This window comes from Anser anser, assembly GCF_964211835.1.
Source record: "Anser anser genome assembly, chromosome: Z".
In the NCBI taxonomy this organism is placed as follows: Eukaryota; Metazoa; Chordata; class Aves; order Anseriformes; family Anatidae; genus Anser; species Anser anser.
The window spans coordinates 60,005,256-60,018,265 of NC_139723.1; the positions used below are offsets into that span (position 1 = coordinate 60,005,256).

At 38.4% G+C, this 13,010-nt stretch overlaps 1 protein-coding gene across 1 annotated transcript in view; it reads left to right on the forward strand.

Annotated features, from left to right (window-relative positions):
• PGM5 (phosphoglucomutase 5) overlaps positions 1-13,010 on the forward strand; it is an 87,020-nt gene that overhangs the window by 16,942 nt on the left and 57,068 nt on the right. Inside the window, exon 6 of the mRNA XM_083816017.1 lies at positions 271-425. Coding sequence (XP_083672143.1) covers positions 271-425 — 155 coding nt within the window. The remainder of the gene's footprint in view (positions 1-270; positions 426-13,010) is intronic.

A 13,010-nucleotide genomic window follows, 5' to 3' on the forward strand; every position in this document is an offset into this window, starting at 1 on the left:
GGAACAGACCTACTAAAGTATCATGTAGGAGGCTGATGCTAGGGACTGATTTGGAACTTCTGTTTGTAGGGCTTGAGGGAATTATGTTGTGATAGTGAAACTGTAAAGCTGTCAGGACAATGCCAATAAATTATTCTGCCCAAATAGGGATCCAGGTAACCCAAAACCTGTTCCTTTTTTACTGTATCTGCAGTGGTTCTAAGAAAAGAAATTACCTTTCCCCAAAATGTAAGATTTAAGACGCTTTTTTGTATCTCTTGTCTTCTTCAGGACCGCTACATGATCCTTGGCCAAAATGGTTTCTTTGTTAACGCATCTGATTCGTTGGCAATTATTGCTGCCAATCTGTCTTGCATTCCATACTTCTGTCAGATGGGTGTCCGAGGATTTGGTAGGAGCATGCCCACCAGCACAGCCCTGGACAAGTAAGACAAAACATATATCTCTATCACCTTGGTCATTTCATTAGTTATCTCTCTGTTTTGTATTATATAGGAATACCAAAATTATTAAGTCTTTTGATTAAAGCTTCTAATTTTCACAACCTTTATGTGATTGATTGTTTTAACTAGTTTCAAGGATATTTTGATCTTACCTAGATTAATATTACCAACCTTTACTTGGATGAAAAAAGTTCAATACAGTGTGAAAAGGAACTAAATCGGTAAAATCTTTCTGCAAGTATGAACACTGAGTTATTCCTTTTCCAAATAACTTCACTGTTTTTCTTAATAAATAATGGTTTACAGCCTAATCAAGGCCAGTTGAAAGTATACTTAAGCTATTTCTGACAAGGCAAATCTGCTCCAAAAAAACCCTGGTGAAGGTGCATCCTCTGTTAGCAGATGGATTTTAAACAAGTCTCGTCCAGGCCTATATTTTCTATAAATCTCCTCCTAAGAGGATTAAGCTAAATGTTGTTGCCTTAGATTTTCCATGTGGAAAGAGTGTTCACAGTGATAATTGTATCTCAGTATTAATCTGGCTGCATAGCTTTACTAACAGAAGAATGATCTGCTGCTCCTATTAAATTGGTCTAATCAGGAAACAGTCATTTTAAAATGAAATGTAGCTTACATGAAGAGATTGATCACTATTTGAAAAACAAGAATATTAGGGTGCTTCTGTATTTGGAAAATTCCAAAAATTTACTAAATTCAAAGCTAGCAGCTTCATTGAATGATTGACTGAATCTTCAAGGAAATATTCCTTACTTGTAGGTGGATGGTCTGTTTTAAGAAAATACTGTTAGGATGGGGTTTGCTGTATTTTACCTAATCCATTCAGCAATCTGAAAATCTCATTGTTTAAGTGAAAGCTACTATTATATTAAGATAATACATGAAATAAATAGAGGTTCATTTTTGTTATACAACCTGGAGTATGTACGTTGTTGTAAGACTTGAAGACTCCGTGACTTTAAAATATGTTTGTCTTTCTTCTTAAAGCTGGGTAAGTACGTCAGAAAGTATGAATGTACTGAAGTCCCCTTCAGTAACACTGTGACTACTTGACATATGTTCTTGACAATGTTTATTTGACCTTCTGGAGCACAGATTGTCTCGTAGTCATTACTGCCTTATTTAGTTCGGTAGAGCTAAGTCTTATTATTAAATAAAACTGAGCAATTGATAATGATGGGAGGATGTAAATATTTTCCTAGCCATTCTTAGAAATATTTATTATAATGATGTTTGCTGCTTGTACCCAGGACACTTTTGTTTTTTTCTCTTTTGTTTTGAGGTTGTCTGTGTTTTCCTGAAGATTTAAAAGTTGCATCCTTTCAAAGATGGTTACTTTTGTTTTGTGACTCTTCATTTAGATTAATGACAATCCAAAATACCTGAATTCTGAAGTTTCTGTAATAATGCCATAATGATATCCAGATATTCATATGCTTTGGTGGCCAAAATTCTATAAGTTGCTTAACTTCCATGTGCCAGTGCTGAACTCAGCCCTTGAAGAGCCCAGCTTAGTCATGAAATCACACACAGTAGTTCCTCTTAAGCAAGTCACTTTTTCTATATAAGGGCTGGCTACATGCATTGACATGCAGTAAGCAATATTATAAACACCTTCCTCAAAGATCAACTAGAAGAATTATTGAACAATCATGTCTTCCAGGATTCCTGTTGGAGCCCACCTTAAGGAACTGCTTAACATCCAGGAAAGATTGTTTTCTATAAGAGCGATTTTTCCAGAAAATTGTAGAATGTCATTGTCTGAAATCCAATATATTGCCTGAAGGAGTTTCATGTTGAGTTGGACTCCAATCTCATATATCTCTATACATAAGGGACAGTTGTACTAGTGTCAGTGAAATCTTTCTATGGGACGCTGGATATAAAATAAAATGCTTAAAGCATTCATGATTCCATTCCCATGGACTAAAAAGTTAACTTACAAGAAAAAATAAATAATTGTGTATTTTGTGAGTTGTACTTTTGAAGGCCTAGAATATGTTGCCAGTGCATTGAAGCAAAAAGAAAAAAGCAAGACTGAGCAGTTCTGTGTAGAATTAGTGTACTAGTATAATGTTTAGGATTAGAAACCTGAACTCTCTGCAAAGGGAAGGGAAATCCTTTCTCTTCAAGATTATGACGGCTGATAATAGACAGCATGTTGTTTAGTGTGACAGTACCATCTCTGTTTTCTGCTGCATATCTCATCTCCAATATAATTAAGTCAGTGTGGAAAATATTTTTGTTCTCAGTAGAACATTCAGAAAAGAAAATATAACACTCCTTCTTTAAATTCTGGAGTAGGTTTCAAGTTGCTGCTTACTTGTGTATGCTTTTAATCCATTGTCTTTTTTGTTTCTTGATCCTTTTTATTCCTTTTTGATAGGCTGTCTTCTGTGCTCCAGGGACAATTGTCGTAGAAGCCCGTTCTATATCTGCCCGTAAAGCTCATGCTGCAAGCTCATGCACTGGAAGGAAAGGATTGAAAATTAAATTAGAAGTGTACTGTGAATATTAATCCTGGCAGAAAAGAAGGAAGTAATCATGGCATAGTTGAGGCTGGAAAGGATGCTTGGACATCCTTTAGTTTAATAACCCTGTTCAAAGCAGGATCAACCAGAGTGTGTTGCTAAGGGCCATGTCCACTGGGCTTTGGGTGTCCCCAAGAATGGAGACTCCACAACCTGTCTGGGCAACCTCTGCCTGTGTCTCACTACTCTCACATTAAACATTTATTTTTTGTGGTGAAGCAAAATTTCCTGTATTTCAGTTTGTGCCCATTGACTCCCTGCCTGTCAGTGGGCACCACTAGAAGAGTCTGTCTCCGTCTTCATTCCTCCCTTCCATCAGGTGTTTATGCACATCGGTAAGATTTCCCCCTGAACCTTCTCTCCTCAAGGTTTAAAAATTCTGTCTCTCTCAGCCTCTCCTAGTATGACAAAAGCTCCAATCCCATAGACTTCTTCGTGGCCCTTTGGTAGAACTACTCTAGTAGGTCCGTATTTTACTTGTTCTGGAGAGCCCAGAAGTGGAGACAGGATCACAAGTCCTGCTGCACCAGTACTAAGTAGTGAGGAAGACTCACTTGATCTGCTGGCAGTACTTTTCCTAATGCAGCCCAGCATGTTGTTTGTCTTCTTTGCCACAAAGGCTTATTGCTGGTATGTGGTCAAGTCATCGTCCACTAGGACCCCAGGGCCTTTTCTGCAGAGTTGCTTTCCAGCTCATTGGCCCCCAGTATGTACTGGGATTATTCCTGCCCTTGTGCAGGGCTTGGCATTGCCCTGTGTTGACCCTTATGGGGTTTCTGTTTGCCAGTTTCTCAAGCCTGTTAAGATTCCTTGTAGTGGCTGCGTAACCACCCAGCATATTATCCACTCCTCTGAGTGTTGTATCATCTGCAGACTTGTGGAGGATACACTCTACCCAGTTGTCCAGGTCATAAATAGAGCCATGGTATAGACCCCTGGGGGACACCCGTAGTGATTGGTCTCCAGCTGGAATTTGTGCTGCTGATCACATCTGCTAGAGCTTTTTTTTTGCCAGTTTTCAGTCTACCTCAATGTCAAGTTATCTGCTGTGTGTTTCATCATTTTGTCTATGAAGATATTATGGGAGAGAGAGTTGAAAGCCTCGCTGAAGTCTATATAGACAATATCTGCTATTCTTCCCTCATCCAGTGAGCTAGCCACCTCACCGTAGAAGGCTAACAGATTGGTTAGGCATGATTTCCTCTTTATAAATCTGTGTTGATTACTTGCAGTCACCTTCTTGTCCTTCATAGGTTTGGAAGTGATTTCCAGACTAGGCGCTCCAACTACCTGCCAGAGATTAAGGTGAGGCTGACTGGTCTGTAATTCTCTAGATCCTCTCTGTTGCCCCTCTTGAAGCTAGGATTGATATTTGCTTGCTTTCTGTCCACCAAAGGCTCCCTCAGTTGCCATGATCTTTTGAATATAACTGAGAGTAGCCTGGCAATGACATTGTCCAGCTCTCTCAGGACCTGAGGTCTCATGTACTTGTGCATGTCTTGTTTGTTTAAACATTCCCTGTTGTGTTTCTCCTTTACTGAAGGAAAGTATTCCTTGCTTAAGAATTTTTCGCTCATCCCTCATCTTACATTTGTCCTTAGAAAAAAGCTCTTGTGTTACATAGTTGTAGTCACAGTAGAAAGTGTGAATTGTTAAGGTGAGTGAAATGTCTCACAGATAAAGCTTTAATCGAAGTATTGGTTAAAATGGACTTGCTGAATTAAATCCTAATGAACTTCCAAATAATGATTTTAATGAAAACTGTAAAAAGTTTTGAATGAAATATCACAGTTCATCATCTGATGTTAGCTGAAATCTGTCCTGTTTGCCTAACTTTCCAAAGCTGCTTGGTTTTTGCCTTCCTTGCAACTATTAACTATTTGCTGTTATGCCAGTACTGAAGATTTTGTTAGTTTCTAAAATGGACATCAAAATATGCATCAAAGTATTTATGGTGGGTCTTGACCTTGGCAGCTAATAAACGCTTATCCAGCTGCTTTCTCCCTATCCTCAACAGAACGTGGAGAGAAAATAGGATGAAAGAACTCATGGGTCAAGCTAAAGACAGGGAGATCTCTTACCAATTATGGGCAAAACACACTTGACTTGGGGAAATTTATTGCCAACCAAAACAGATTTGGGCAGTGAGAAACAAAAAAGCCACAAAAATTAAAATAATACCTTCCTCCTGTGTCCTGCTTTTTTTTGCAGGCTTAACTTTACTCCTTTGTACCCAACTCTTTGACCTTTTTCCCTCAAGCTGCACAAGAGGTTGGGGAGTAGAGGTTGCAGTCAATTCATAGCAGCTCATTTCTGGCACTCCTTTATCCTTACGCTTCTCCCCTAAAGTAGCATGGGGTCTCCACGTGGGCTGCAGTCCTTCAGGAAAATGTTTGTCCTGTATGGGCTCTCCACAGATGGCAGTTCTTGTCAGGGAATATCCACCAGCTTACAGCATGGGGTCACCCACAGCACGCACGGTGGATATCTCCTCCACTGTTGTTCTCTCTGTGGTCTGTGGGGGAACCTCCTCCTACTCCTTCTTCACAGACCTTGGTGTTTGTAGGGTTGTTTCTTGGGCTTTTTATTCCCAAGCCCTCATTGCTGGGCAGCATTTTACCCTTTCAAAAGTTTGTTTTCTCTGAGTTGCCACCATCTTGTCTGCTGGTCTTAGCTGTGTCCTGTGCTTTGTCCTTTTCGGAGCTGTTTGAAACTATCTGGGTCTAGTGTGAGGACCCATGCCCTTGCTGCCAACACCTGCACGGCTACACCCAGTGTAACAACTAAAACAAATCCTTTAAATGATTAAATATTTCACTCACATCTAGTCTGTCATTTGTTCAAGTTTGCATATATTCCATTTGAGATAGTAAACTCAGAGCAGATCTTATAGACAAAGATTAAGTGGTGAATTGTGTTCAAATTCATACCAGTTTACTTTAATAAGTTGCTTAGATGTCTCACTTACCTTGCTAGATTTAATCTTGAAGTATGGTAACTTGAATTAGTAATAATTTGGCTTTGAATGCATGTCTAGAACTATTCAATTCCATTGGAATAGTTGTTTGAAAACAGTTTGAAAAGTCTTTTTACATATACAAATAAAGATACAAATAAAGGAGAAGGACAATCAGAGCCAACTGTGATCTACAGCATGTGATAGTATGGACAGCAGGCTATGCCTGAAAAAGTTGTGAAGTTACCAATTTCATTTCCTTGAGGAGAATAAGAGTATCACTTCATTAACAAGGGAGGAAAAGCACACTTAATAAACTGAGTACTTAGAAAACATTTCTACTGTGCTGTTGAATGCTGATATTCCTTATTTTTTATATTTTGACAATCTAATACTAAAAAATGAGAAAATGTGTTAAAAAAATGATGATTGAAAAGGAAATGACAATATTTGTAATGCTATATACAGTAGGTTAGAAGAAATAGTACCTAGAAAAGAAGCAAAACTTGTATTGTACTTGCTATGTCTCAGTCTTCCTGAAGAAGTTAGGAAATGCTAACTTCAAGCATATCTATCTGGGATTTAATAATGCAGTCATTACTCCGTAAAAAAATTAAAACACATGGAAATGCTTTCCCAGTTGATTGTTGTTACAAGTAAGAGAATGGAGCTAATGATGGTCATAAGGATGTGAACATTCCTTATTTTTTTTCATGAGACAATGATGGATTCTGCTAGGCATGCTTCATTGTATTTGACGGTGTAACCATGTCTCTGGAAAAGCACTTATATTTTCAGAGCCCCACTAATGACTGAAAGGTATAATTTGATCTGTGTTTACAAAATGAATTTGTTTAGTGTTGTGTACCCAACTGTCTTTTTGGGCCTGCTTCTGTGTCTCAGTGATAACATAGCTTTCACAGGAGAGAATTGGCTCAATAGAACTACTGTCTTCTGAGGTCATGGGACCTCTTTTACCTGGAATCTTGTCTGTAAAGCAAAGAGAAAACACGTCTTCTTATGGTGCATCCATATTGTGTGGCCATAGTTTAGACTAAATCATTATATTAGAGCTTTTCCTCCAGCTATTAAAATACCACGCATAGCACGTGAAAGAAAAGATATAGAAAATCTAGTAGTTTGTTCACTTTTATGCATGTTTAATAATTTTTCAGCGTGCGTTTAATAGAGGGAAGCAATAATCTTGAGGACTTAAATATTGCTTAGGAATACACCAATAGCAGATGGAGCAGTGGATTACAAGATAATTCACTTGAGATTTTTGACATTTACATGTGTTTGCTTGAAGTGACTGCTGGAGTATACTTGTATGTACTGTAGGAAGAGTATAGCAGTTGACAGGAAACATCTGCTTTAATATGCTCCAACATCAACAGGATTGTGGCAGTAAGTCTCCAGACATCAATTCTCTGGCAATACATAACCTTAGGCTGGTATTCTTTTTCTTTTGGGGAATGTGGAGCTGTGTACACTGTTGAACAAACTATTCTTTTTCATATCCTTGTATTCTGGTTTATCTGATGTCTGCTTAACAGAAAAGGAAATGGAATACTGAGATGTTAGCTAATGGTCTGCAAAATGAGAATCACAAGAGTGAGCAAAAGTTGTTTCTGTAGGAATTACGAAGTTGGGTGGGTGTGGAAAATAACAGTCAAGTTGGTACAGGAAAAGAGGATTGTTTAGAGAATTCATTTATGGCTATTGTTTCTATGGCCAGGTCAGTATAACAACATTTAGTTGCTCTGATTATATTTTTCCTGAGCAGAACTAGTCACCTCACCACTCAGTATCTGCTTTACATGTGATAGCCCATCTTTTAATGCAGTTCTGACACTTCAGTTTTCTGTATGCTGACTGTCCATTTACTGTCTGGTTGGCTAGAGGCAGGTTTTGAGGGGGCCTGCAGTGATAGTGACTGTTCTGACTTAAATATCTTCATGCAGCGAATAGGGTAAAGATGTGATGGCTCTGAATAAACTATGTTGGGTGCAGGAGGAGGCAATCTCTGTTAGCAAGAAACTCTTAAATTCATAGTGCTGATGAGGATTTGGAGGGGGATCGGTTTTGTCCGAAGCACAGCAGAAGGGTTCGCTGAAATGGCTCTGCCTGTTTTGTTCCTGTAGGTCAGAAGCCCCCAACATTATGAACGGCAATGAATGGCACAAAGGACGGGATGAAGAATATTAATCCAACTAACTGTCATCTTAGTATTATTTTGCCCAGTTGCATGGCAAAGGCTGTATTTTTGCTTACTCATTATTACCAGCCAAATTCCTCTCAATTATTGCTTAGAGAGGAGCAACAGTGCTCCAGGAGTTCTTATCTCATTGTAAGAATTAGGAAAAAACAAAAGAATTGGCTTGTAGGAATTGCCCAAGAAGATGTCCTCTCCATTCTTAGCTTTTGTCAGCTTGCTTTTGTCTCTGACTCCTACCTGGAAACACTAGAGAAGCAAACATTGCTTCCACTAACAAATATTGAACATCTTTCTTTGGCATTGAAAACGGTTGCAATAGAAAGAAACCACAAGGGCATAATGAAGTTTGAATGATGACTTAGTGCTTACTGTGTTATGTCAGAGTCAAACTATGCACAAAAATTAATACAGGCTGGTGAGATGGCAAAGAAAGAAGGACTGAATGTTCCCCTGAACGTGATTCCCAGGGCCTGGTACCAGCAAGGACAGAGCTACGGGGAGGCAGTGCTCTATAAACCCAAGTCTCAACTGGGGGATACAGCCCCACGCAGACCTCTTTCCCTTTGAAATGTTGGACCCTCTCTGTACATTTGGAGAGTATTGTCCAGTGTGAAGTGCCTGTGCTGCTTCTTCTTGTCCCCTGCTTCCCATCCCCCAGTTCCCTGACACAGCAGGAGACTGTCAGGGAAACAAATAAAAATTTAAATAGTGTCTTCCTCAGAAATCTGTGCTGCATATATATGCTTTCCTGCTGTGCTATAATCATTCCATTATATGTAGGATTTAGTGTTCCTGAGGGCAATTAATGTATGTGTGCAACAGAGTGCATGCATTGTTAGTTCCTGAATCCTGAAAGCAAGTAGGAATACAGGAGATCACGGAGCCTGCTGAAAATAGATGTTATTTCATCTCTAGACAACTCTAAATAGTTACATAAATAAACTGGTAAACTTGAAAAAATTAGGAAGTTGACTTTTCTGACCAGATAGTGGGATTGCTTTCGGTAATAGCTCTGTGGGTACGTTCAGTGTTGGCTGAATAGTATCTAGTAGCGTGGCCGCTAGGTATGTGTATTTACAGAACAGTGTACATATGAATGAGTGGATTTATGTACAGAGCATAATCAACTGAGACATCATTTGCAGCAGATCACAGACTGAACAGGTAAAAATAGACGCTATGCTGTAAGAATTATTTTGAAGGAGTAAGGGACTCAGGCCTTCAACTAGTGCCTAATGCACAAGTCTTAACTAGGCTGGAGTGAGGAGGGTCTTTCTAAGTGCTGCCACCTGTCCTGAATCTAACTGAGTCAGTTGAAGGATGTCTAGTCAAGCAAGCTTAAAAAGGCCCCATGTGTTTGATTACAACTACTCATAAAAACGGATTATAGCATATTCCCTTGACTCTGTTACAATATGGTTTCAATCTGCAGTTTAACTTCAGGCTTTTCTAACTAAAAGATTTTCTGTAATGTCTGATCTCTGAAAGAGAATCTATTCGAACATGTTCATTATTAAAAGTTATTGTGCAATCTGCCTATCGATACTCAGCTAGGTATAACTCAAACAGGTTTAGTGACACTGTTCACATCTTCAGCGTGAAGATCTTGAATACTTCACAGACACAAGGGCATTGATCAAACCTCAGCCCTTTTTGTATGATTGCATAGGGACAAATACTGTCTTGGAATAAGCAAGTGAAGAGAGAAATTGTATCTGCTTATGTAATCAGGAAGTAGGCTCCCAACAAGTTCATTATAAATAAGTTATTTGTAGACCAGAAAATTAAGGGCTGTTATTTTCAGAAGTGATCTCCAATTTGGAGACTACCAGCTTTTCTTTTCCTTGTCTGATCTTACTTTCAAAGGATTCTGAGGACTGGCTGTTTCCATTGACAGCCTTTACGTAGCAAGTTTGACCTTGGCCATTGACTGTTAATCTTCTTTAATTATACACCGTGTTTGAAAAAATGAAGTCTAAGTGATGTAGGTAAGTTAAGACGAGTCTACTGTGAAGCAGAGACTTAAGGTTTCCTGTGCTTTAATCACAGATCAAGGTTAAACCCTTGTCTTCCCTCTGTAAGCACCAAAAAAAAGGTTTTGGATGCATTAATGTATGTGGCCTTTTATTGCTGTTTATCAGGCAGTAGCAATTAAAACAACATGCAACTCTCAGTTGCCATGGAGAACAATGTACCAAATTCCACTTGTGCCTTTGTGAATATTTCTCTGAATTTTGCTGAAGTTTTTTAAACTTTTGTATGAAGTTTTTGTAACTTAGTATCTTGTTTCATTGTAACCATATGCTTTTCTTCTGTATTCTTGATGATCTATTCTAACGACAAAGTTTGTGAAAGAAGCAGGATTGGTACTGTGCATTCCTTTCCCCACATGGATGTCCTTCACTCTCGAGTTCTAAGAGATTCTTCCAAAATAATGACTTCTCCAAGTTATAAATACAGCCTTCTACTTGGCTGATGGAGCATTCACTTGCTGTAACTGTGATTTGTTTAAGTTTTGCCAGTTGTGACGCTGCTCTTTTTATCTTCCTTCAGTGGGATAAGTCAGTCTCACTTTCTCTTATCTGGAATAGGCTTGCGGATTTTTTAAAACACCTCTGTCGAGCTGAATCTGTGTCACATATAAGCAGTTTTTAAATTAGACGAAACAGAAGGACAAGTGGAAGGTCTGTTCTGGAATGCTGCAGAAGAACAGCTGCATAAAACCTTCATAAATATAATTTAACATGTTAGAAGTATAATACAGATTTGTTGAGCGCTGTGTTATGGGAAATTTGTTCAGGATTTGCAACTTTTTAAACAACACTGCAACAAAAATGGCTGTGTATGTCCTTTGTGTGCTTGTATATCTGATAAAGAATACTGTTTTTTCCCTTCCAACTTTCAAATATGTTATGCAGCTAAACGTTTTATTTATATAAATATGCCATGTTTCAAAAGCTTTGTGGAGAAAAAAAACGCAATTATTGTTACAAGGCATTGCAATCCTTTCATTAGCTCTGCCTTAGTTTCATTTCTACAATGTGCTTGTAATCTAGCTGTTATCCTCAATGTATTGTGTATTTTTGAACTTTCCGGGAGAGAATGAATTGTGTTTTTGTGTTTTTCAGTGGCTGCATTTAATTTCTTGGAAAGAAAAGTACAGAAAGCATGTCTGTGCACTAGGAAATATCAGTAGGAAACCCTGTGTTGTTCTCTGTGGCTGAAAGGTCCTGTGGCTTACATCTTTACTTCGCACACAGCTTCGTTTTTGGGCCTGAAAGGGATTCACTGGCCAGTTCTGACCCTGAGGCAACCGACCCTACTAGGAATGGTGGGTTGCAGTTATGCAGTTAGTTGCCTTCTGGCCTGTGCTTGAAGTGGGCAGCTATGGCTCTGAGCCTGGAATGAACAGGTTGATTGGTTGTACAGTGAACAGTTTTCAGGACTGAGTGTAGAAAGTTGTATTGAAAACTCTTGACATTTATCAATGAAAAGAAGAGTTGAAAGCTTTACTGTGCTCTGTTTCCAGCTTAAGTTATGACTGTAAATGAGGTCTGCTTGTACAGTTTGTCTGCCAGAGTTAGAGAGAACAAGATTTTGTGCTTGGTGGGACATAAACGTATTCTGTAATAATTTATTAAGAAATAAGTTTATTTGGAGTCTTAACAAACAAACTTTTGTCTGGACTTACTCTGCCACATGTGAAAACTACCTGAAGAAAAAGAACAATTTTTTTGCAAATCATTCTGAGCAGGCCTTGCACTGTGCAATGGACAGATGTTGGGCAACAGTCCACAGTCTCCTTAGTAAAGTCCACAGTAAAGTCCACAGTCTTCTTAGCGACACATCTGTCTTATATCTGAAAATGTATGTGAATATGAATAAGCAACAAGAATTTCTACAAATGTCTTGATAAAAAAGACCAAAGGCATTCTAATTAAAACAATCTGAGGCATTGCTCAGCAAGTCAGGTAAAGAAGACTGTGACTACTAAAAGAGAGTTTAAAATAAAGTCCCCTTTTACTTTCAAGGATTTATGCAGTCTTATTTTCGGCTTTAACCTTGAAAGACTCCCACGTGGATTAGCATGTCTGAACAAGTTTCATCTGTGTCAGACAGCACAGCTGGTATCAGCCCAAGAGCGACCTCTCCAATCAAAGGATTTTTGTAAATTGGTGACCTTCATGGAGAAGGCTTCCTGCTGATTTCAAAGAAAACCTTTCTGGCACAGAATTTCAGAACCGTATGTTTGAAATTCTATTTTTTATGTGTATTTTTTAAAGTGTGATCTTCTGCTAATTTAATAGATCAGATTGTTTTCAAATTAAGAAGACAGGAAATTGTTCTTTACATTCTGGTGGCTTTGAAGAAGTTCTCTGTAGAACTGTGATAGAGCCACTTAACAATCTTCAGAGAAATATGGGAGTCCTGTAAGAGCAGATCTTACTTTAAGACTTAGTCACTTGAATTGTCAGATTAATTTTGAAGGAGCAGAAACATTGTCTTCTGCTTCCTTTTGTGGAGTAATGAAAGAGGCCTAAGATCTTTCCAGAATCAGAATAAGGAGGTGAAAAGAGTGGTGTGTGTGTGTGTGTGTGAGAGAGAGAGTGCTCTTAGGAGAACCTAGTATTAAAGGAGAATGGAGGTTTCCTTTCTTAATAGTATTATAAATTACCATTGAAGCTCTGTTTTTAGTGTGAGTCTGAGAAATCACTTTTAATTTCACGTAGTACACTGCAGTCAAAACAGAATGAAATTCTTTCTATAAACAGAATATATGAAAAGTGCTGGAATACTCTGGTAATTTTTACTATAAGAATATTGCAGATTCCAGATATAAAGAA